This window comes from Hyaena hyaena, unplaced genomic scaffold (genome assembly GCF_003009895.1).
Source record: "Hyaena hyaena isolate Hyena2069 unplaced genomic scaffold, ASM300989v1 scaffold_616, whole genome shotgun sequence".
NCBI classification, from domain to species: Eukaryota; Metazoa; Chordata; class Mammalia; order Carnivora; family Hyaenidae; genus Hyaena; species Hyaena hyaena.
In genome coordinates this window covers 422,578-449,727 of record NW_024081247.1, presented here as the reverse complement: position 1 = coordinate 449,727, position 27,150 = coordinate 422,578, and the positions used below count along the sequence as shown (strand labels likewise).

Genomic DNA, 27,150 nt, shown 5'->3' with positions numbered 1-27,150 from the left:
GTATATATATATATGTATATGTATATATATATATGTGTGTGTGTATGTGTGTGTATGATTTGTTGGACTTCAGAAATGTTGAGTATTCAGCCCAAACAGATTTTTATTTTCGGAAAGAGTAAAATAAGCAGAGATTAGAATCTGGTTAATATAAGAATAATATAATGGCAATTATTATTTTAGTTTATAATTTGTTAAAGTCAATTTCTATGAGCAGAAGAACTACTGCTCCCAAGATCCAGGATAATTAATTTGAGTACAAGCATACTTCAGAGATACCATAGGTTCAGTTCCAGACAACTGCAATAAAGTGAATATCACAATAAAGCAGGTCCAATTAATTTTTTGGCTTCCCAGTGAATAAAAAAGTTATGTTTTGGGGTGCCTGGGTGGCTTAGTCAATTGGGCATCTGACTTTGGCTCAGGTCATGATCTCACAGTTCATGGGTTCAGCCCCACATCGGGCTCTGTGCTGACAGCTCAGAGCCTTGAGCCTGCTTCAGTTTGTGTCTCCCTCTCTCTCTGCCCTACCCTACTTGTTTTCCATCTCTCTCTCTCTCTCTCCCCTAACAAATCAATAAACATTAAACATTTTTTAAAATTTATGTTTATACTATGCTCTAGTTTACTAGGTGTGCAAGACCATTGTGTCTAAAAAATTGTACATAACTAAGTTAAAAATTCTTCATTGCTAATGCTAACCATCATGAGAGCAAGTCATAACCTTTGCTGGTGGAGGGTCTGGTCTTGATGTTGATGGCTGCTGACTCTGTAGAGTGGTGGTTGCTGAGGCTGGGTTGGCTGTGGCACTTTTTAAAAATAAGACAACAATGGAGTTTGCCACATTGATTGGCTCTTCTTCAACATGAACAATTTCTCTGTAGCATGTGATGCTGTCTGATAGCATTCTGCCCACTGTATAACTTCTTTTAAATTTGGAGACCATCTTCTCAGACTCTGCCACTACTTAATCAACCAAGTTTATGTCATATTTTAGAACTTTCATTGTCATTTCAACAATCCTTTTTAAAAATTTTTTTTAATGTTTTATTTATTTCTGAGAGAGAGAGAGAGAGAGAGAGAGAGAGAGACAGCATGAGCAGGGGAGGGTCAGAGAGAAAGGGAGATACAGAATCTGAAACAGCCTCCAGGCTCTGAGCTGACTGTCAGCACAGAGCCCGACACGGGGCTCAAACCCATGCACCGTGAGACCATGACCTGAGCTAAAGTCAGATGCTTAACCGACTGAGCCACCCAAACACCCCGTCATTTCAACAATCTTAACAGGGGAAGAAGATGCCACCTCAAGAAACTATTTTCTTTGATTTTCCATAAGCAATTCCTCATCTGTTCAAGATTTATCATGAGGTTGTATCAATTCAGTCACGTCTTCAGGCTCCACTTCTAATTCTAGTCTTATTGCTATTTCCACCATATCTACAGTTACTTCCTCCACTGAAGTCTTGAACCTCTCAAAGTCATCCATGAGGGTTGTAAGCTACTTCTTTCAAACTCCTACTAGTACTGATAATTTGATCCTGTCCCATGAATCACAAATGTTCTTCCTTAATGGCATCTAGAGTGGTGAATCCTTTCTGGAAGGTTTTCAGTTTATTTTGCCCAGATCCATCAGAATAATCACTGTTGATGGCAGCTATAGCAGTACAAAATGTATTCCCTAAATAATAAGACTTGAAAGTACTCCGTGATCCATGGGCTGCAGAATGATTGTTGTGTTAGCAGGCATGAAACCAACATTCATCTTGTACATGTCTATCAGAGCTCTTGGGTGACCAGTTACATTGTCAGTAAGTAGTAACATTTTGAAAGGAACTTTTTTTTCTGAGCAGTAAATCTTGTCTCAACAGAATATTTACCGAAAATCCTCAGTAAAACAAGTTATAAACAGATATGCTGTCCTTCAAGCTTGGATGTTCCATTTCTAGAGCATAGTCAGAGTATATTTAGCATAATTCTTTAGGGCCCTAGGATTTTCTAAATGGTCAGTGAGCATTGGCTTCAACTTAAAAGTTACCAGCTTCATTAGCTCCCGACAAGAGAGTCAGCCTGTCCTTTAAAATTTTGAAACCCGTCATTGACTTCTCTTCTTTAGCTATGAAAGTCCTAGATGGCATCTTCTTCCAGTAGAAAGCTGTTTTATCTGTTGTGTAGTGTAGCCATCTTCATTAATGTATTTTCTAGATCTTCTGGATAATTTGTTGCAGCTTCTACATCAGCAGTTTGCTGCTTCACTTTGAACTGGGATGTTATGAAGATGGCCTCTTTCTTTAAATCTCATGAACCACCCTCTTCTAGCTTCAGACTTTTTTCTGCAGCTTCCTCATCTCTCTCAGCCTTCACACAAGTGAAAAGGGTTAGGACCTTGTCTCTATTAGGCTTTGGCTTAAAAGGAAGGTTCCCCCAAGAACTTACCCTTTGCATTTACAATTTGGTTAATTGTTTAGTACAAGGGGCCTAGATTTTGGCCTGTGTTGGCTTTTGACATGGCTTCCTCACTAAGCTTAATCATTTCTAGCTTTTGATTCCAAGTGAGAGACATGCAACTATTTTTTTCCACTTGAACACTTAGAGGCCATTGTAGGCTTAATAGTGGCCTAATTTCAATATTGTTATGTCTCAGGAAATAGGGTGGCCTGAGGAGAGGGAGAGAATGGGTAATGGCTGGTCAGTGGAGCAGTCAGAACACATGCAATGTTCATTGATTAAGTGTACTATCTTCTTGGGGCATGGTTCATGGTTCCCCAAAGCAATTACAATAGTAACATCAAAGATCATTGATCACAGATCACCATGGAAAGTATAATAATAATGAAAAAGTTTGAAATATTATGAGGATTACCAAGATGTGCCCCAGAGACACAAAATGAGTGCATGCTGTTGGAAAAATGGCACTTATTGATTTGCCTACTGTAGGGTTGCCACAAACCTTCAGTCTGCAAAAAGAGCCACAATGTCTACAAAATATAATAAAACAAAATCCAATAAAATGAGGTATGCCTGTTTTACTTTTCTATCTTTCTTAGATGCAAAACTAATTTGCATAACACATCATATACCCTTTTCTGCTGGGGTTCCCAAGTTGACAGAATGTTTACTTAATTAGCATGATGAAAACTTGCTATGCTGTTCATCCTCTCTGGTGAGAAGTTCAGGTTTAAGTTTAAGAAAGTGTTTCTTGGGGCGCCTGGGTGGCTTAGTCGGTTAAGCGTCCGACTTTCGCTTAGGTCATGATCTCGCGGTTCGTGGGTTTGAGCCCCGCGTCGGGCTCTGTGCTGACTGCCAGCTCAGAGCCTGGAGCCTGTTTCAGTCTGTGTCTCCCTTTCTCTCTGACCCTCCCCTGCTCATGCTGTCTTTCTCTCTCTCTCCCCCTAGAAATAAATAAAAAATATTTAAAAAAAAAAAAAGAAAAAGAAAAGAAAGTGTTTCTTTACTATACGTTGGCATCTTATAGACATGGGGGTAAGCTTAAGTTGAGACAGTAGGGCAGTTCTTCCAGAACAAACACTGCTATTATCTTAAAGGGAAGTGGAGTTTTGATTGTGAACTTATTCCTACCTTCCATCTGCTCTGCAACATTCACTCTCACTTTCGCTGCCCACTCTCTCATGCCGCTTCTTTGCATTCAGGTAACCTTCTGTGACATTTCTAACTCTGTCTTTACTTGGCTTACTTTTGTGATTTCAACTCCTCTCCTTCAATATTTTCCAATCTGAGCTTTGCTGTCAAACTGTTTCCTCTCGGGAGGACATCTCTACTAGCATGCTGTTACTTTGTGCACTGTGTGAATTCAGGTTTGCTTATAGATATTTATGCCTGCTTTCTGATTCAACTGTTGTCTCCTATTTGATAATGTCTTTCCCAAAATTTTGGCACTAATATTTTAAATATGACAGTATCAGGAGAAACTCCATGGATGGGGGGAGTTTAATTAATTAATTAATTAATTAGAATACTTGACAAGAGGCAAACTGGGTCAGCCGCCTTTCAAACTCATCAGAATACAGCTTTGTTCCAAGTCTTTCTTTCGAGTAAATGTATACATCTGTGTTTTGTTTATTCTGCTTCACATAGGTCAGAATAATGTGAAGGCTTTGCTAGTGAAAATCCTCTCTTAAACTTTTTTAACAATTTTTTTTATAAAGGCCCTTAGTTATAAAATAATAAACTCTTGAAATTTTCAGCTATAAATATAAAATTTATTTAGTAGGAAAAAATAGGAAGAGACTCTAAGATCAAGATGTACCTCTTTCTTGTGCTAGTTGGGGAGACTTGGGCAACTGTCTGATGCTTGCTTCACTTTGCTAACTCCTGTTGAACCTGGTTTTTGTATCATTTCTAACAGGAACCTTCCAGCTTATGCAGAAGTTCTTAGGTATTCCTTCTCTGAGAGCCTGTGGTCTCCTGTTTTATATACATCTTCTACTTTTCTCTATTTACATAAAAGATATTTTTATGTCCTTTGTGTTTCTGTGCTACTTTGCAGATAGGAAGCAAATAACTCACTGGATCCTTGATTCCCTGTATATAAAGTACAGGCTCTGACACAAAGTTGTTTCTCAATAAGTTTTCTTTCTGAATGAATAGTAATAGCTACACTGCCTTATGCCTGAAAATGTTGTAAGTATAAATGGGAGTGATACAATATTTCTGTGTTGTAAAGAACTATAAAAAGGTAGCGAGGGGCACTTGGGTGGCTCAGTCAGTTAAGCATCCAATTTCAGCTCAGGTCATGATCTCATAGTTCAAGCCCTGCATTGGGTTCTGTGCTGACAGCCTGGAGTCTGTTTTAGATTCTGTGTCTTCCTATCTCTCTCTGCCCCTCCCTCCCCTGTTCACACTCTGTCTCTCTCTCAAAAAAAAAAAAAAATTAAAAACTGTAGGACATAATTCTCAGTTGAGAACAAATATCTGGATGTAAATATATATCTATGTCTAAATATAGTGAGAACTAATTCATAAAGATAAAATTAATTTGAAATTTGTAGTAAATATAGACTAGAACAAACTATGATAAAATGCTGAAGTGAATAAAATATCTCTTTATAGAGATATATTAAACTACTTTGTAGAACAAACGAGTTTCTAAAGTGTAAAGTCTTCAACTGTTGATATGTATACATCATCGCTTTTTATAACTTTTCTTACCTCTTCATTACTCTGCATTTAAAATGGGCCTCCATTCTCTGGTTTCTCTTCAATCACATAAATCTTTCACCTTTTACTAAAATGGGCCTCCATTTAAATAAGGACCTCCATTTAAAAGCAGTGTTCATAGTCTTTTGAAATATTGAAGACATTCCCATGCCTTCAAAATCTGCACAACCCCAATATTCACTAACACATCTTATTCCCTCCCTTTGGCCGCAGCTGATATATTACAGGGCTCTTGAGATAGTAATTACCACTATTAGAAAATTTAGCATATTCGGACTTAATTATTTATTAATTTTATCCTTTAAAGCCAAAATGATACCTTTGATAACAGTGGTAGGAATCTATGGTGAGGAGGAAACAAAGGATCAAACTGAAAATACTTAAAAGCTAGAATTAATAGAATCTTAACTAGCCTGTGATAAGATGTGGTTGAGGGAAGTAAGCATAGCCCAAGGTTTTTGGCTTTGGTGATATAATGGAAGGTGACATCTCATTCTAAATCACAGGGCAATAGGAAGAGAAATCAGGTAGGGTGAGAAGGTTCCTGAACCCCATGGTTTCATCTTTAGGTTTTGACTTTGAGGTTTCATTGGATATATAAGGGAAAGTGTCCAGTAGTTAATGATAAAAACCACTCAGGCTTAGATGTCTGTTTTACAGATGAAATGTAGGAGACATTATTGATTGGGCTATAGTTTAAATTATGGGAATGAATGACTTCACTTATGGAAACTGTACAGAAGAGAATTAAGGGCAGAACCTTGGGAATTAATAATGTTTTGTGGTTGTAAAGGAGCAAACTAGACTGCAAAGGAAGTTTCGAACAATAGAGGCAAACCAAGAATAAAACCGGAGAAGAAAAAAGCCAAAGAAGTTGTAAGGCTTTGATACCAAAGCCAGACACTGCCCCCCCCACCCCCCACCCCCGCAACACACACACATTTACAGGTCAGTATCCCTAATGAACATAGATGCAACAATACCCAAGAAAATATCAGCAAAACACATTCAACAGGCATTAAAAGGATCATTCACCATGATAAAGTGTCATTTATTCTGGAAATGCAGGAATATTTCAATATTTGCAAATCAATCACCAAAACAAAGAAAAGAATCGTATAATTATCTCAGTAAATAAGGAGAAAGCATTTGACAAAATCAACATCCATTCATGATAAAAACTCTCAACAAAGTGTGTTTAGACGAAACATACCTAAACATAATAAAAGCTATATGAAAAACCCACAGCTAACATCATACCCAATAGGGAAAAAGCCTGAGAGCTTTTCCTCTAAGATCAGGAACAAGATAAGGATGTCCACTCTTGCCACTTTTATTCACCATAGTACTGAAAATCCTAGTCACAGTAATCAGTTAAGAAAAAGAAATAAAAAACATTTATATTGTAAGGAAAAAGGGAAATTGTCATTATTTGTAGATGGCATGATACCATATATAGAAAACCCTAAAGACTCCACCAAAAAACTACTGAAAATAGTGCATTCAGTAAAGTTTCAGGATATGAAATTAATACCCAGAATTAGGTAGCATTTCTATATACTAATAACAAAGTAGCAGAAGGAGAAATTAAGAAAACAATTCCATTTACTGTGTGCTAAAAAGAATAAAATACCTAGGAATAAAGTTAACCAAGGAGGTGAAAAACCTGTACTTTGAAAACTATAAAACAATGATGAAATAAATTTAAGATGACACAAACAGATGGAAAGATATTTTGTAATCAATTATTGGAATAATTAATACTGTTATAATGTCTATATAATCTAAAACAGTCTACAGATTCAATATAACCCCTATCAAAACCCAGCAACATTTTTCACAGAACTAAAACAAATAATACTAAAATTTGTGTGGAACTCAAAAAGACCCTTAAAAACCACAGCAATCTGAAGAAAGAAGAAAAGTTGAAAGAATCACAATTCCAGATTTTTATAAAGCTGTAACAATCTAAACAGGCACAAAAATAGACACATAGCTCAACTGAACAGGATATAGAGAACAGACATAAACCCAATAAATTGACTTATATGGTCAATTAATATACAACAAAGGAACTAAGAATATACTATCAGGAAATGCTAGTCTCTTCAATAAATGATGTTGGGAAAATTGGACAACTACCTGCAAAATAATGATACTGTACTACTTTCTAATACAAAAATAAACTCAAAATGGATTAATAAATGTGAGAGCTGAAATCATAAAAATCCCAGAAGAGAACATAGGTCATAATTTCTTTGGTATCAACTGTCGCAACATTTTTCTCTTAAGACAAGAGGAATGAAAGCAAAAATAAACTATTGTTATTACATAAAAATTAAAACTCTTTGTGCAAGAAAGGAAACCATCAATAAAATGAGAAGGCAGTCTACTGAATGGGAGGAGATATTTGTAAATAATATATCCAATAAGGGTTAATATCCAAAATATATCAAGAACTTCTACAACTCAACACCAAAAAAAGAATCCCATTGAAAAATGGGCAGAGTACCTGAATAGACCTTTTCTCACAGAAGATGTACAGATGACCAATAGACACATGGAAAGATACTTGATACTTAATATCACTAATCACCATAGAAGTGCAAATCAAAACCACAATGAGATATCACCCCTATACCTGTCAAAATGTCTACAATCAAAACAACAAGAAATAACAGGATTGGCAAGGATGTGGAGAGAAAGGAAGTCTTGTGCACTGTTGGTGGGACTGTACATTGGTACGGCCACTGTGGAAAACAGCATGGAGGTTCTTCAAACACTTAAAAATAGAATTACCATATAATCTAATAATTCTACTACTGGGTATTTACTGAAAGACAATGAAAACACTAATTACAGAAGATATATGCATCCCCTATATTTATTGCAGCATTATAAATAGTAGCCAAGATATAGAAGCAATCTAACTCTCCATTGAGAAATGAACGGATAAAGAAGATATATATACACAATGGAATATTGTGCAGCCATAAAAAAAGCATGAGATCTTGCCATTCTCATCAACATAGATAGACCTAGAGGGTATTATGATAAGTGAAATAAGTCAGTGAGAGAAAGACACAGTGAAACATCATATGATTTCACTTATATGTAAGGAATCTAAAAAACGAAACAAATGAATAAACAAACACAAAGCAGAATCAGACCTATAAATATAGAGAACAAACTGATGGTTGCCAAAGGGAAGGCAGGAAGGGGTTGGGCAAAATGGATGAAAGGAAGTAGGAGGTACAGGCTTCTAGTTATGGAATGATTAAGTCACAGGAATAAAGGGTACAGCAAAAGCAGTTAGGTCAATGATATTGTAAGAGCATTGTATGGTGACAGATGATAGCTGCACATGTGGTAAGCACAGCCTAGCATAGAGAGATGGAAAATCACTATGTTGTACATCTGAAACTAATGTAACATTTGTGTTAACCATACCCAAATAAAAATAATTTTTTTAATTTAGTCATATCAGAGGGTGGAGGTGAACTTTGCTAAAGCCATTTCAGCGAAGTGGTAGGAGAGGTCTGAAAAGTGAAGTAGCTGAAGAAAATGGAAAGACAAAAGGAGATAAGAGATTTCCAAATTCCTCTGGAGAACCAGAAATGCCACATGGCTACATATTTTATTTTCAGTCCTATTTAGTATTACACTCCATCCTTCAATAAGTCAATGAAGGTTCAAATGACACTGTTACTCAAGCTCACATAGAATGCTAGTACCTTTATCTCCTTGCATTTTCAAATATCCAATGATTCATCCCCTATCATCAGAAATTTCCAGAATTTACTAGAACATTTGTAATTTTCTTACTGTGAGTTACTATCATTCCACTTTTGTTAATCATTGTCACCCTTTTTCTTTTCAGTTCTTTGAGTATCTTAGAATTTAGTTCATAATGTTTGCTGTAAGAATGAGATTAGCAACTGATTCTTAAAAGGCATTCCTTTATTATTATATGTTTTGATAATATTTTTTGTAACCTGTGTTCAATTACTCTTGTTCAAGATAACAAATGGATTAGTAAATTTTTGGCATCTAGGACAATTTCTACTATTTTGCTGATTTTCTTTTTGTTAAAATCCTTCTAGCCCCAAAATAATATTAGATCAGTAATAAGAAACTAAGACAAGACTCAAGACTAAGGTCCTAAGACTTTTGCATTCTAGATGTAATTCATTAAGAAGTTCGTATTTACCTGACCCCTGAATTCTTATAGCTATGGGCTAGTTTATTTCTGCTCCCAGGCTCTGCCTCATTGCATGTTTGTGTTTCATATTTTCTTTAGACTTTCAGTTGAAGTTTTGCAAGTAGTTTAAAACAAATAATCTCAGAAACTTTTATATTTACTTGTGTATAAGACAAATAAAGGTACTGGAGATAACTTATAATGGACTTGATGTCTTTAAAGTCCAAAAATACTATATTTCTTCCTGTGAATTCTAACTAAACCAGGGAGCTTTTTAATTAATCATTTTTAATATACTGTTTTTATTTATTGAATTAATTTTAGTTAAATGTGATTTTTAAAGTATTTAAAGTTTAATTCATAGAACAAGTGGGTCTCATATAATATTCTAAAGATATACTGCGGGTAATCTTCAAAGAAAATTATTCAACCACCACTCATAAATTCAACACCAAAACGCCAGCTTAGGGCATTCATTTGATCATATTTTAAAATGAAGGGATTTAATTACTCTTGGGAAAATGATGGACAGGTAGACAAGGAAGTGAATACCTTAAGAATATGTTCATCTCTAAAGTATAGTGGCAACATAACCTTTGTTTTTAGTCATTATGTAATAATACCATTTTCAATTTCTTAAAAACAGCTATTTATTCATTTGAGCAATGTTAGTTTTTTTCTTATGACTATAATTTCTATTACAGAATATTAAAAGTTGTTTTATTCTTGACCTAACCTCTTGTTTTAAATCACAAAGAATAATAATTTTAGAATTAAGAATATTTAGTGAGTTTTGAGCCCTTCATAGAATTTGTGAAATTTAGCCATTTAAATAAAAAATAATTATCTTTACTATTTTAAAATCAAGTATTCATCAGAATACAGTAATTTATTTCAGAACCAGGTATATGAGAAACGAAGAAGTCTGTGAGTTTTATACTATTAAATATATAAAATATTAAATTAGCAATTTGCTATGTCATAGTATGTGTTAAAATTACAACATATATAAAACAAATGCATGTACACATTCATATAAAGGGATAGACTTGATCTTTCACTATTAACTACAAGAATTAGTAGTGTTTGCTATAATTCAATTTGCTTTCTGTCATGCCATTGAGGTTTTTATATATTAGCAGAAGTCCAAACACAGAATTTTGAAATGTATTATTCTTTATATAATTAGAATAAAAGAGTGGTTTTTTTTAATTAATTTTTTTAAAGGCCAGCTCTAGGTTTGGGAATGCATGTGAATCTTATTTTATTTTTTAAGTATACCTAAGCAGTTGACAATGGGGTTTCCAGAAATGAGCTATGTGATCTTTAACACCATCTGTGGAACAGATTTGATAATAAATGTCTCGTTACTTTTGAGGTTTGTATATTGTACATGTGTAGCTTAGTAACTGAGAACTATAAAAAGATCAGAATTCAGAATTAACTGGATTTTGTGTATCTGCCATTCCTGCCAAAAATCTGTGGAGTAGTTTGTAATTGCCATTGTTTGGGTTATTATGATAAACAGAACTGATAAGGCTTAGCTATTTGCCTTGTGAGCTGCGTGCACTTCATATCACTCTGTTGAATTAAAATTTCGTGCACATATCTTCACTTATCAGTTTTATTTTATCTGTCAGAAAGAGAAAAAGAAAGGGTGCTTCCACTATATAAAACCTTATAACAAGCAGATCAGAAATTCTAACCATTATTTTAATATTCTAGTGCAAACCAATGACTGTATGCATGTTTCTATTATCTATTATTTAAAATATATCCCTTTAGGAAAATACTGTTATTTTTTCCAAGTGGCCTTTATCATATTTTGTCAAAGCTTATCATTTTAATTGGATTACCAAAGGTACAAATACAAATCTGCAGAATACAGCATGTTTTTTCTCTCCTTTGTCAAATATGTGTAATTTTTTCTTAGAGCTGCTTCAATAGTAGGACTATTTGCTTGACTACATTTATAGCTAGAAAATGGAACTAGATTGTCTAAAATGCTAAAATGCTTTAATTTTTTCCCATGGTAAAAGTCCTCCATAATATTTCTACTTTGCAGGCTTCTTGCCTATGAAATTCCCAACTCACTAGTGGTCATATCAGATGAACTCTCAAGTTTTCAGATACCTATGATGAATAAATCCATGCATGCACAGGTCCCTCCTTCAGAAATCCTGTCCTAACAGTTGTCATACATCATCACCACCATATATACCTACTCCCAATTTCCACTCTGGTGTACTGGGAAGTGACTTTCACTTCAAGAATTTGTAATGTTGCACACCTTCCACATTTACCCAAATGTTACTTTGAGGAGGATTGTTTATTGCAGTGATTCAATGAATTTCCTGTTTGAATGTTATGTCCAATGGATTCTTCATGTATGCAGGGAAATTCTGTGTTCTTCTAAACTATCATCCAGTTTTTATAAAGATATTTTCCTCAAAAAAAGTATAAATGAAAAATTATTTTAAACTCTGTCTCATACAGTCAAATCTTCAGCAATTGTTTTTCTTTTCCAGTGCTGGAAAAGTCATTATTCCTAGACAAAGAACCTTGAGTGCTATCCTTGAACTATCAGTCCTGCCAGGATTACCTTTGTATATTAAGGGACTTCTGTGCTTTCAGTATTGACTGGTCTTTGTTTTCTGGCAAAACAATTTATAGTTCATTTTCAGATAACTATACATATGGTATTTGTATTTTAATTAAAAAGACTGTTGTTATGTCTGATTCTTATAAGTAGAAATTCATTATAAGGACACTTTCATTTCCTTGAAATGTTCCCTTTCTTTTTTTCCAGGGTTCTTAAATTGCAAAAGCCAGTTAAATTATGTGCTTTGGGGAGTTAATTTTGGGCACCATATGTCTCTAAAAATGATTTAATTTTATCTAAAGCATGTTTGTAATGATATTTATGTTCTGTAATACACAGAGACAAATTTTTTAAAGAAAAAAACACACCAGTCTACTACTGTTTCAACACAGCCACATGCAATGTGTGTATAAACTTACAAAAAATTCTGTTTCTTTTGATTAATGTATTTTTTGTTATCTGAGCTCTATTGTTGCCTTTCAAAATTTTGTCTTAGCAGAAGCACCTCAGTGGCTCTGTCAGTTGAGCGTCTAACTCTTAATTTAGACTCATTCATGGTCTTGCAGTTCGTGGGTCTGAGCCCCGCATCAGGCTCTGTGTTGACAGTGGAGATACTGCTTGAGATTCTCTCTTTTTCCCTCTCTCTCTGTTTCTCCCCGACTTGTGCTTTCTATATATATATATATACATAGACATAATATATATACATATATATATATACACACATAAACAAACAAACAAAACTAAAACTTTGACATATCAAAATGTCTTTATGAAATCAGTATGACTAATACAAAAATGTTAACTGCTATTATTCTTATTAGGGACCTGATCGTATGATTTGAGAATGTTAGAAAAGTTAAATCACAAAAAAAAGAATTAATTTTAATCTGAGGACTAAGTTGAAAGCTAATAAACAACTTTCTCCAAAGCTCTATCCATCATTTTACATGTTTTTGTTTTTTCAGATGGATGTGCCTCCAATCCTCCCCTAATTCTAGCAAATTCCGATTGTCATGTATGTAGGGCACATGTGTCTGTCTTCCATTTAGTATGAAATAAGTTACTATTCAACAGCTGTTTTAATTATGTAAGCAGGATGTGAGGAAATACCAACATTTTTAGGCAATTTAAGAAACAACCAAAAGTAGTAATTAATTCCTTACTGATTGAAGTCTTTTAATATTTTGGATAGTTCTTTCATTATAGATAAGATCACGTTTCATGAATACATTATAAAAGTTTTGTACAAAAAAACTTTATATTTTAGCAGATGGTCAAATAAAATAGGATTATTTAAACTAGATTATAGTAAATTCTCTAAAAGGAAGTAATTCTGAAGGACAAAATATAGAGGATGACTTTCTTGCAGACATGTAAGCTTAACCTACAGTTGTTGTTGTTGTTGTTTTAATGAAACAGCTAAGCATACAGTTAGTTACAGGGTTATATGTAAGGTACATGTACGTTTTATGATAAATTTCCATGTACCTTTCTCAGCTCTGTAAATGTTGACATTCTCCATATTTGGTTTGGATGTTTAAACCAGTATAAGTACACTTAAAACCCTCTGTCTGCCTAAACATTAGGTGCTTATCAATTCTATCCCTATTTTTATTAATTGTAATTTTATTAACAATTTAATTTTATTAATTGTAATTAATTTAAAATGTACACTGTTAATTTTCAGTTTTTAAGTTTACTTATTTTGAGGGCCGCTTAAGTGACTCAGCCAGTTAAGTATCCAACTTCAGCTCAGGTCATGATCTCACAGTTTGTAGATTCAAGCCCCACATCAGGCTCTGTGCTGACAACACAGAGCCTGAAGCCTATGTGGATTCTATGTCTCCCTCTTCCTTTGCCTTCTGCTCCCCGCCCCCCCCCCACACACTCTGTCTTTCTCTCTCTTTCAAAAACAAACATTAAAAAAATTTTGAGAGACAAAGACAGCAAGAGTGGGGGAGGGGCAGAGAGCGAGGGAGACAGAATCTCAAGCAAGCTCCACGTGGTCAGCATGGAGCTGAAGGGGGCTTGAACTCATGAAACTGTGAGATCATGACCTGAGCCTAAACCAAGAGTTGGCTGCTTAAGCAACTAAGCCACCCAAGTGACCCTAGTTTTCATTTTTTGTATTTAAATGTTACACTATACACATCCCTTGTGATATTACTGTATTTATTTTAAATTCTAGGCTTTAGGACATGAACATATTACAATGTGTTTTTTATTACTTAGGTGTAGACAATTAGACTGTTCCCACATTTTCACTATTGCAAGCGATGCTGGAAGTAAACATTACTTTATATGTGTCTTTGGGAACATATTATGACTCTTTCAAGAGCAGTATCTCTGATTTCAGGATGCATTAGATACCAGGAAGTCTTGTTAAAATACCAGTTGTTGGCCTCCAGAGTTTCTGATTCAGTAGGTCTGAATAACTATGCTTCTAATAAGTTCTCTTATGATATTGATCCTGCTGAATTTGAGAAGTACTAGTCTAGAATATGAAGATTTAAGTATAATCACCGGATCAAAGGCAAGCTATATCTTCAACTTATAATACATAATGTCAAATTGCTCTCCAAAGTTATTGTGTCAAATTATACACAAATTTGAGCAGTGTATGAGAGCTCAGTTTTTTCCATATTGTACCAAGAATTGAGATGGGCAGTTTTGTGTAATAATTGCCAATCAGATGAGTGTAAATGATAATTATTTGTGCTCTACCATTGACACTGAACATGTGTTCAAATGTTTACAGACAAAATCGCTTTCCTTTTCTGTGAATTGCCTATTTGTAGTATATGCCCATTTTTCTGGTGTATTATGTGTATTCTGGTGTGTATATGTGTTTTTCCTTATCAATTTATAGAGACTCTTTCTACTTAAAAAAATTAATCCTTGCTAACTGTAAGTGTTGTTAATATCTTTTCTAAACCTCTGATTTTTTGTTACTCTGTTTAAATTTAAATTTTAAAAAATTCAGTATGATTAAATGTTTCAGTTCTTTACATTGGAACTTATTATTTCAGTATTTTGTTTAAAACCGATTCCCCTTCTAAAGATCAGTTTTAAAGTTTAATTTTTTTCATTATTTTAGTCTACCTTGCTTTTATGTTAATATACATTGTCAGCTAAGAATCTAATTTTATTTTACATACTTGTATAAAGAAACCCGATTATGCCATCTTTTCTCCACTAATTTAAATGTGGGGTGCCTAGGTGGCTCAATTGGTTAAGCATCCAACTTTGGCTCAGGTCATGATCTCATGGTTCATGAGTCTGAGCCCCACGTCAGGCTTCACACTGTCAGCTCAGAGCCTGCGGCCTGTTTCAGATTCAGAGGCTGTCTCCTTCTCTCTCTGCCCCTGCCCCACTCGCACTGTCTCTCTCTCTCTCTCTCAAAAATAAATAAGCATTAAAAAATTTAATGCTCTTTGTGTTATATTTCTAACTTATATATTTGATATGAATGTGTTGTTCATCTTTCTTTTCTGACCAAATGTTTTTCCATTTCAGTGCTGACATTATTGTTAATTCCTACATCTGTATATATTGTATGTCATTTTTTTAAGCTTGGTTTTCTATTTCATGATTGTCTTAGCTATTCTGTCTTTTATTCTTCCATTTGAATTTTGGATCAAGTTCTGTGAAACCTGATGAGATTGTAGACCGCTTTGTGGAACATTGACATACCCATGACATTCTTTTCCCATTTGTGGACAAAATATACCTCTCCATTTATTTAGTTATTACTTTGTATTTTTTCATGTTTTTTTTTAACTTTCTCTAGGAAATCCTACATAATTTTAATAGACTGAAATCTAGTATCTTACATTTTATATTGTGATTATTAATGGTATTTTAGAATCACAATTCAAAATTGGTTATTACTGACTTTTCTAAATGTTTTTATTTTCTTCAGTGAGGATCTTGTAGGCAAAAAAGTTCCTAAACCCTCTCAGTACCTTCTATTGTTTTGTAGAGCCCTTTAATTTTCTGTGTAGACGTTCTTCCTCTTATGCCTATTTTTTTCTCTCATTTTCTTATTGCTTTTGCTAGTATCTGCAGTAAAATTTTGAATAGAGGTTTGATTCCTGATATCCTTACTATATTTTTCCTGATACATATGCAGATGTTTCTAAAGTAACTTTATATAGTAAAATATTTGTTGAAAGTTTTTGGTCCTTACCTTCATCAGGCTAAAGTAATTTTCTTCTGTTCCTATTCTTACTTTGCTAAGATAATTTTTTTCATTGTTGATTGTTTTTGTTCTGTATTTACATCAACTTCTTTGGGGAATGCTTATTTTTTCTTTGATGTGTTGATGTATTACATGAAAATATTTGCTGATAATGAACCATTTTTAAATTTCTGGAACTATTAAATTATAGCTCCTTTACACTATCTCCAATTAATGAGCTCCATAGATGGCACAAACTACATTCTATCAATCAATAAGTATTTATTAATCACCCTCTTATTACTAATAAATCATTTTCAGCTTCAGTCTTAAACCAAACAGTGAATTAGGAGATCACTTTTACTTTCCATCCAGAAAATATAGATAGTAAATTACTGTCTTGCTAGGCAAAGAGAGAAGTGAGAAAGAAAGTTAGAAATCTATCATGAACTATTGCTGCAATGAATTGTCCCCAAATTTGGCAGCTTAAGCCAGTAAACATTTATTTTTCTCACAAAGTTTCTGAGAGACAAGAAACAGGAGCAACTTAGATGGTTGATTTTGCTCATGGCCTCCTTCAAGGTCACAATCAAGTTGTTGGTCAGAATGGGAGTCATCTGAGTAGATTGGAAATTCTGCTTTCAAGATCACTCACAAAAGGCTGTTGGCAAAAAGAAGCTTCAATTTCTCCCCATGTGGGCCTTTCATAAAGCTGCTTATACAGCATGAGAGTTGACTAACCCAGATCAAAAGATCTGAGGGAATTAGAGAGAAAAAACCCAAAACAGAAATAGGGGGTGTGTGTGCATCTTATCTTCTTCCATAGTCTGTTTTGTAGAAGAGAGGCCCTCACTCAAAGGGAGAAAGGGAAGTGTATTCTGCTTTAATAATTTGAGGGCCTGTTTTTATTTATTTTTTATTTTTTTAATATTTTTTTATTTATTTCTAGGGGGGAGAGAGAGAGAGAGAGACAGCATGAACAGGGGAGGGTCAGAGAGAGAGGGAGTCACAGACTGAAATAGGCTCCAGGCTCAGAGCTGGCAGTCAGCACAGAGCCCGACGCGGGGCTCGAACCCACGAACCGCGAGATCATGACCTAAGCGAAAGTCGGACGCTTAACCAACTAAGCCATCCAGGCGCCCCTGAGGGCCTATTTTTAAAATCACACCTACAAACACTGTTTTTCTCTGACAGTAAATGTCAAATATTCTTCAACTCTTTATTACCCGATTGTTCACAATGTGTTCCAATTGTCCCTTTTGGGCTAGGATAACAAGGCTTTACTTATTTTTGTTTCCTCCATAACTTAAGCCAAGCAACTGTATACTCCAATCTGGCTGTGGAAAATTCCAGAAAAAGTGATGCTTTGAAATTTTTAATTTCAATGCTGAGAATAGGAGAATGGTGTAAGGCAATATTTTGGTGTGATTTGTTTATGACTGGGCCTAATGTTTTTGCAACCTGTGATTGGAATATCAAATAGTTTACATTATTGTTAGAATATTAATAATTTTCACATGTGTAACAGCAATAAAATAATATAAATCTAAATCCGTGTCATTAGAGGTCTTATGTGTTGTTATATATACATTATTATATTTAAAAGTAAGGCCATATTTATGTGATATATAGGATTTAGCAGCTTTCATTAATTTATACAGATCATCAAAATAACTTGGATTAAAAATGGAATCCATATAATTTGTGTATTAAAATAAAAAAAATGGAGAATCTTTCATCCTTGTTAGTGAACAGTAATTTACTCTATTTTACTATGAGAGAATATCAAGCTTTAAAATTAATAAATATCATATGAGACTAATCAAATTTAATCAGAAGGAATTTTTGCCAAATATATAAATGGATTATATTATATACAAACAGACATCATAGGCAATGCTCACATTGACACCAGCTCTTTGTATCTGAAATACCACATTAATGTGGACATTGAGTTTTTTCTTTCTGCATAGCTACAATAGTGATCATTATCTCAAAAGAAATATCAGTGAATTCTATCTCTGGGCTTCCTTCAGCAAGGAACTCACAAAACAAATATTGGAGCCCAACTTACCAAATCTACTACAAATTCATCTGGCCAGAAACCATTGTCAGAAAACTACCATTCCTTTTTGCTGTTGTAAAAGCTTTTTTTTTTTAAGTTTATTTATTTTGAGAGAGAGAGAGACAGAGAAAGTACGTTTGCATGAGGGGCAGAGAGAGAGGTTTACAAGCAAACTCTGTGTTGTCAGCACAGAGCCCAATGTGGGGCTCAATCCCACAAACCATGAGATCATGACCTCAGCCAAAATCAAGAGTTGAACTCGTAACTGACGGAGCCAAACAGGCGTCCCCTTTTTTGCCATTTTAAATGTCCCAGAGCACATACCATCTGTTGCCTGACTCAGCTTTCCTGATTCAGTTGAATATCCTTTCTCTTGCATAAAAAACTGAAGGCACTGAAGTATCTTTTTTCAAAATGACTCTTTTCATGTTCCAATATGCTCCTTCTGAGTTTTCTTTGAGAATATATCCATTCTTTTCCAGAGTTTTTGTAATACGTGCTTGCAGCTAAGCAACAGCCTAGTTACTCTGTCAATGGCTCTAAATTCCATTCTTCTAAGTACGTGACAGTTCTTACAGTGCCCTTGCCATGAACCTTCCGTGTGTCATGACGTGTGTGTCATGGCATGTGTGTGTCTGTGTCCTTTACTGTTCTTTTTTGTTTCTCTACCACTTCCTCCCTCATATTACCTCATCTTCCCTAAAATCTGAAGGAAAAAGAAGGAATATAATCATTTCAGGAATAGATGATTACATTTCAAAGATGTAATCATTGAAGACTTTCATTTCAGAAACACAAGGTTAATTGAAGGTGGAGAGATCAAAAATCATTCCAGTTCTTTTGGGTTTCCAACCTCAATTCTGTATCTACCCAAAGTACTTTTCCACTCACAACTTAATTCTCTCTCTTTAATTTTCCTTTTACCTATTTTTGTGTCTCTTCCCTTCACTTGTTTTCTCTCTTCTGTCATTAATTAGTAAGTTCTTGAAAGTCTTACTCACTTCTTTGCTTCCCCACTAAGATTTTACCAGCTTCACTTTATTTAGTTAATTTCAGTATTTATTGAGTTATTATTGTCTACTGACATCTTACAAGTGGGCTTTAATCATAACCATTTTCCTAAAGTAGTTGTCATCATAGTCAAGTCTTAGATTAAATCAACTGCCATTTCTAGCATCTTAAATATTTTTCCATACCTATTATTATTGATCATCTCATTGTCTTAAATGCGGATATGTATGTGTATATATGTGATTTTTATTGGATGCTGATTCTCTCTTTTTAAGAATCCCTTCAGTTTTTATTCTGTTCCATCTCTTTTTTCAGAGGCCTATTAGCTATAAATTAAAAACAAACAAACAAAACCAATCTTGAGATATTACTCTTTCTTAGTTGGTACTTAAGGAACTTCTCAGATTAAGTAGTTTAGCACTTGTATATGGACTAATTTAAGACCCTTATGGCTACCCCAAGAAAAAATTCAGAAAAATGAATAAAACAGATTTAATTTTTACAGCTGTTCTCCTCATTTAAGATGTGGATATGGGAAACATAACCATTCTGTTCACTTTAGTTAATGAGTTCCCACTTGTAAAACCTTTCACATGTTGAGAGCTCCCACTTGTAAAAAACATTACCTTCAGTTTGAAGAATTCTTCTAAAACCCTTCTTCCTCTTACTTGCCTTTTGTCATATTTTCAGATACCATAATAATGGTGTAATGCATAGGCTAAGGTGTCTTAAATGTCTTAGTGAGTACATTAAGATACAGCATATGTTCCCCAAATGTCTGTCAAGGTTGATGGAAAAATTAATATTCTATTAAAACTATTAAATATCACAGAAAATCATTTAATGTTGACAGACTTTCTCTTCAACAAGTGATGTTAATCTTTAATTCAATCACCTAAATTATCTGAAATGCCCCTAAACTAATTCCAGGCAATGTATTTCAGCACTTAACAAGCTGAAAATTCTATAGTTTTCAAGGTTATGTTTTCTTCACAAGTTAATCAATTAACCAAGAATAGTGGTTCCATTATTCTGTGGACTTGCATAAATACACATGTGTTGCTTATTACAATGCATAATGAATATAATGATTATAGCCAATTCACATGCAACACCAGGCAACTATGTTAAACATTGTTTTTAAGTAAACTGTTTTATTGAAATATACTTCCAGAAAAGTTCACAAGTCCTCCATGCACATTCTGACGAAATTTGGCAAAGGACCCCTAACATGTAACCAGTTTGCAGATCAATAAATAAAACATAAAATAACCATACTTTGTGACATGTTTTTATTCTGTTGTGAAGAAATGTTTAATATGAAATTTTTGGTGTTTATTTTTTCATCCTGAAAAATACACGAAAAAGAAATCAACATAAACAATTGTCCACATAACCAAATAAAAAGAAGATTTCAGTGACAGAATATATCATATATAAGTGTTTTAATATGGTTTTTATTATTTATTTTTATGAACTTTATTTCTTTGAAAATAACCTGATTGTAGCAATTCTATATGGTGTGGCTATGTTGACTGTTGAGGGACAAATGTCCATTGTCTTGGTAAAACTTCTACTGTGTTAGTTGCTGTTGTTTGGTTTTATATTAAACTTCCAAAAGGTAGAGAATGCCTCATAGGAGAAGTCTCTTTCTGTGTAGATTCTGTGTTGTACTAAATGTGTCACCTCTGAACACTGTGTCCACTGTATTTTAGTGCAACGAGATGTTTCCATGTCATATAGCAGAGGGAGGCAGATTAATAGGGAGTTCTAGCTGGAAATTTCTTCCCTGTTATTGTTCTCCCACAGCAGTTGATGGCTAAGTTAATTCTCTTTAGTTTTGTCATGCTCTAAAGCACACATTGCCAGGCAATGGTAAGCTTTATGAGGAAAAAAAAAAAAAAAGAAGCAATGGTGTCCATCAAAGTCTTAAAGTTGCATTTTTAAACTTTGGCTCGACCTGATGTGCCATTCAAAGAAGCTTCAAAAGATTATTTTTTTAAAGAAAGGTTCAATATGTCCCGAGGCTATCGGTTTTGAGTTAAACTGGGTGAAGTAGAAATATTTTACTCATCAGCTTTGCAGTCACAGCGTTTGCCTCAGCTAGAACAAAACTGCTGAGGCATTTAGAGAAAATTAACCCCCCATCCTGGCGGCCAGATGTGACTGGTTTCTGATGAATGCACATGAGTGGGCTGAAAAATCAGGAGACTGTGAAATTCCTGTCAGGTCCGTGCAGTGCAGAATGGGCTATTGACTGCTTTCTATATTTCCCTCCATCATTCTTCTTGAACACTGCCATTAATTTCCTCTCCTACTCTGACTTGTGTTTTTGCCCCCTCCCTCTTCCCTTTAGTTTTGTCAGCTGCAAAGAAGGATACACAAGGTGTGGCAGAATCACTTCAAACTGGTGGTCCTCTGCGGCCAGATGAGGCTGGCCAAGTTCCAGACAGACTCTCAAGAGAGTATTCAGAAAATATTAGCTGTGCAGGTAGGTGATTGCAGGGAAGTAGGAAAGATCATTCTGATCTAGATTGAAAAGCAAATGATGGGTAGTGTGATGAAGCATTAAAACCATATCCCATCAGAGTTTTATAAATTTTTAACCTCTTTAATAAACTGGAATTGCATGAAGGATGAATTCAGTAAGTTAGCATATATATACCACGCATACTTTGGGGGAAAAGGGAGATTGAAGTTATTTTTCACAAACCTCAAAACAGCTTTTTATAAATATGTTTGGTATAAATATATATTTTCAAATATTCATGCTTTGCACATGCCATTCATCTGTTCAAGAGATACTGTCAACAGTTGCCTTGTGTTGCCTTTGTGTGAAATCTACTTCAGTGAAAATGAAACTAATGTTCATTTTATTTAACTGTTTGCTTTCCCCTTCCATTTTCAAAGAGGCCCATCCTCCTAAGATTTGGAGATAACTTCATTTGAAAAATAAGCAGTTTGGGATTAGAATGTAACTGTGGTTCCAGATATGTGTGAAATTTGACTATTTGTCTCTGTAAAAACTTTAGTGGATCAATTGTCTTTATTTGAAGACTCTGATCTATTTAGAAACCCCTATTAATTATGTGAAGGCTATTATGGGAAAATTAACATTTTAATTAATATTTTAATATTTGAAATGTTATAATATGCATAAAAATAAGTTCCCAAAGGAAAACAAACACCACCTTGTTCTAGTAAAAAGACAACAACAAAAACAAAATAAAAAGTACCTGATCTATAAAATAAAATGCACATGCTCTTTAAAACCGCAATTTTAATTAACTTGCAGCATAAACAATGCATGCTGAACCTAAACACACCAGACCCTTTTTTAAATATATTAATTACGTATGCATTTCATGATGCTTTTGCCACAATTAAAGGATTCTGCAAAACATTTCCAAAGCTGGTGGCTTTTTTTTTTTTTTTCATTTTTACTAGTGGCTATTTTTGCTATATTTCTCTGAGAATGTGTATATGTGTGTGTGTGTGTGTGTGTGTGTGTGTGTATCCCATATGAAGTACATTTATACGGTGTATATAGACGCTATTTATATATACTGTATAAGGATTTCACTGATAATGGATTATAACAAAAATTTTAAATAATAGAAATTTATAGTTTTGAAAGGTAGAGCTTAAACATGTAGGTTGAATAGAGATTCATATACAAACTTGAGTATAAATTACAATTGCTGTAGTTTTAAAGATGGTAGCTTGTGTTTCTTTTCCTTAAAAGTCTGTTAACAGATAGTACATTAAAAATTAGGAAGTGACTGTGACCTGTGATTCCCTTTTAAATAATCAAAGATAATTTTGCATGTTCTAATTATCATTTTAGGAAAATATCATACTATTGCCTAAATATAAACATTCTTAAAAATCTTACAAATGATAAACCCTCATTGTGAATTAGGATGTATTTTGAATTATTGATAATGTCAGTAGAAACTTTTTGAATATCAGTAAAATGAACTCTCAAACTTATAATAATCCTTATTCTAAGTTTTTATTGAAATTCACCAATACATTTTTTTACCAAACTTAATTTTAAATTACTTATTTTGATGGTTGTTGTATGACAGTGGAAATGAAAGGTTAGAAACGATAGGTTAGTATCAGTAGGACAACTCAACTACTTTGCATTTAGACAGAGCAGCAAGGCTGGGTTGCATTTGGGGAACTTGAGGAACATAATTTAGTGGATTCTTATCTGATGGAGATGACTTTAATTTGGAATATTTCAACTTCGGCTTCTAATAGAAATATAAAAATAAAATTTTCAGAATCTTGCCACAGAACTGTAGAAACATAGGCAATCCTCTGAAAACCTCGAGTCCTAAACCCTCAGCATGACACACAGTGACCTTCATGACCCAAGCCTTGCCAACTTTCCCAGCTTCATCTCTCTCACATTAGTTCCTGAATGTCTATTTCAACCACTTCAAAATTTCTCTAGTGTGAAACCTGTGAACTCCTTCTTCTTCCCTGTGCCTAATTTCTTACCTCTTTCTGGAATACTCTATCTTGCCTGTTAAGGAACACCTGATTCAAATCAAACATCTCCTCTACAAAATCCTTTCTGAGCATTTCCCCAGTTTTCCTCTTCTTTGACTTCTTACTATATTACATACATATCATGAAACCACAGTTTATTCCTACTCCTGTGCTTTTCTGCCTAGAAGATTCTAAGCTCCTTTAAAGCTTTACAAACATCAGTGAAATTAATTCAATTCTTGCTCAGTTGTTTTTTAGTGTGTATGATAGCAAGCCATTAAGGTTTTCTGAAAGTATCCCATAGCTATCTTGTTTTTACTTATTATATCAAAAATCTTTAAATTAGAACATGATCGTGTGATTTAATATGTTTGTAGAGTGAATCTGCTGGTGTCAATCTCTACAGTTAGAGTCAACATGGCTAAAAATTGCTTAACAAACCAGACGGTACTGCTCTCTGTTCTCATATGATTTTTTTAGCATGTCAATACTAGGAAATCTAATGTTTTCTATTTTGAAGGTAGTATTAAAATGATGCCATAAGATATTAGTAAATTATTTGAGAAAACCATCTGATGAATCTTTTTAAAAGTAAATTATATATAACTGATATTGAGCAAAAACAACTCAAAATAAATGGTAAGCAGAAAACAGAAACTTTGTTTCACCCTTAGACTTGGAACAATTACTTGCAGGACTATCAGGAATAAAAAAGCATAACTGGTAAATCTGCAGACGGCAGAAAACCAAGTGGGCCAGACAAGCTTTTGAATAACAGTGATCAAGCAGAAACCAGTTAGATGAACTATTTCTGAAATAAAGGATTGGTGTATTAGACATCAAAGCTATTTATTTAAAAAAATATGTATAATATATATGCAATTATATATTTTATATGTAATTTTAATATGATCTGAAGTGAGCTATTACAATCTTAGGACGAACAGCATGTTCCAGGTGTGGCAAGCATATGAGACTTATTGACAGCGCAGGGCATATTTTTTTAGTTGTAACCTCATATCCAAGCCTCTATGAAGTACCATTATTGCATTATTTTTCTCTTTTTACTTTTAATTTATTAAGCACAGTGATATTTATTTTTTAATTTATTTCTAGGAGAGAGAGAGACAGCGGGAGCAGGGGAGGGTCAGAGAGAGAGGGAGACACAGAATCTGAAACAGGCTCCAGGCTCTGAGCTGGCAGTCAGCACAGAGCCCGATGCGGGGCTCGAACCCACGAACCACGAGTTCATGACCTAACCGAAAGTCGGACGCTTAACTGACTAAGCCACCCAGGAGCCCCAAGCACAGTGATATCTAATACCTCTTTGGCATCTCATTTGGAAAAAAAGATGAGGTTAATTCATCATTTAAATGAGAATATGATGTGGCAACAGAATGTTCATGTGATCTTAGACTTTATAGGCACAGATGTTTTGTCTTGTTAAAGGAGATGATAGTTCTATTGCATTTTCCAAAAGTTGGGTATATCTGCAGTATTTTATACCAGTGTGGGAACTATAGTTTAAGGGCCATATTGATACACTAGAAAGCAGCAATCTAATAAAAATCAGGGAGAAGGAGAAATATACAAATTTAGAATGTTTAATTATAAAAGGAAAGGTCTTTGGAAAGACAAACATCTTAAGGGTTAAGTGAACATTGGCACATATATATTTTGTTGACCTCCAGAGGGCAAAACTTGGACCCATGTTGGAAGAGGTTGGATGGTGAGTTTGCACTCAATAGGAATACACTCTTCAGCAAGTATTTCTGTCCAACCATGCACTGCTGGTGCTCCAGCAGAAGCACTGCAGAGGTTGAGGGAGAGCAAACTGGCCAAGAGTCAGCCCGAAGATCACCTCCTCAGGCTGTACTCCTGGATTGTTCACCTGACCTCCTTGCACAAACGTTTGTGTGTGGTCTGTACATCTTCACCCACTAGAATGTGAGACTTCTCCATTCAAAAGCATGTCTGATTTGTTCATCTTTATCTTCTTAGCACCAACAACAGCTCTTGAAACATAATTACTTAAAATCGTTGAGTGAATTGATAGTTATGTGAATTGATTAAGTGGCTTATTAAAATTAAATGTGATAACCTCAAAGGTCCTTTCAAGTTCTAGGTATCTACAACTCTGTAAGTTAGTAAACAAAAGCATTCTCAAGGTGCTTTGCCAAGAACTTTGATGACACAGAAGTAAGGTATTTAATCATTTCAGACATGTGCATGCACATGCACACACACACACACACACACACACACAAACAAAATGCATATAGGCACAGACCAATTTTTTATTTTGGAAGAGAACTATGTGAATCTTAAAAAGCCAGGGAAAAAATACAGGATAAAAATCTAAAGTCTCTTGGTTGAAGTCTGGGAAGATGATGGAGTAGGAGGACCCTAAGCTTGCCTTTTCCCATAGATACAACTAGGTAATGCTCACATCAGCATGAATAACTCAGAACATGACTTGAAGACTGGCAGAACAAACTCCACAACTAAAATTAGAGAAGAGGCCACACTGAAGAAAATAGGAGGGGTGAAGATGAGGTTTGGGAGTGAAACAGACCAGACCATGACCGTCAGCAGAGGGGAGGGAGCCTATGATGTGGAGAAGGGCAAAACACAGACTATCACACCAGAGAGCCCTCAAGGCAAGAGGAATCCCCATAACATTTGACTGTGAAAGCAAGAGGGGCCAAATCTCATGAGTTTTTACAGCTACCAAGACTTAAAACCTAAGATTTTAAAAATCAGAGGACTCAGCTCTGGGAGAGCCTGGAGGCTATGAGGAAGGGGAGTCCTCACCCTTAAGGAGACATGCCAACAAAAGCCAGTGGAAATACAGCATGGAAGCAGCAGTTTGGAAAATACCAGGGGCATAGAGAGGGAGAGTTATTTACTCATTATAGAGCATGGCCAGAGAGGCAGTGATCAAGGGGAGACCTCTCCAGAAACAAAGGGGCTGGAAGGTGCCTTTTACCTCCTTTGCCTCCAAGAATAAGCACAGGGCCACCTGTGGGGACCAGCATCACACTGACACTTGACACTTGCTAACTGATTAGCTTACACCAAGCCCCATCCCCCACACTTCTGTGGATTCACCTTTCCAGTCACTCTTGCCTCAGTCCCAGCCTTGCAGGTACCCTTCCCCAGGAGACCAGCACAAACCCCGCCAACATGTCATCTCCCAACTGGAACGTTTTATGGAACCTCAGTTCCAGCAGCCACAGTAGCAGTGGCAGTGGCAGTGGATCTCATTTCACAAGGAGACTAGCACATACTTTCTTAAAATGCACCCCACCTGGCCAGGGACCAAACATTGCACGTAACAGCAAAGAAAGCCTCTTTAAATGGCTGGACTGAAGGAAACAGTGGCTAGGACACAAGAGCAGGGCACAGAC

The 27,150-nt window shown here is 34.8% G+C and overlaps 1 protein-coding gene across 3 annotated transcripts in view; it reads left to right on the top strand.

Annotated features, from left to right (window-relative positions):
- Positions 1–27,150, top strand: part of CCDC178 (coiled-coil domain containing 178) — a 431,956-nt gene that overhangs the window by 365,540 nt on the left and 39,266 nt on the right. For all 3 annotated transcript variants that reach the window (XM_039257381.1, XM_039257382.1, XM_039257380.1), the window contains one exon: positions 21,594–21,728. In XM_039257381.1, coding sequence (XP_039113312.1) covers positions 21,594–21,728 — 135 coding nt within the window. The remainder of the gene's footprint in view (positions 1–21,593; positions 21,729–27,150) is intronic.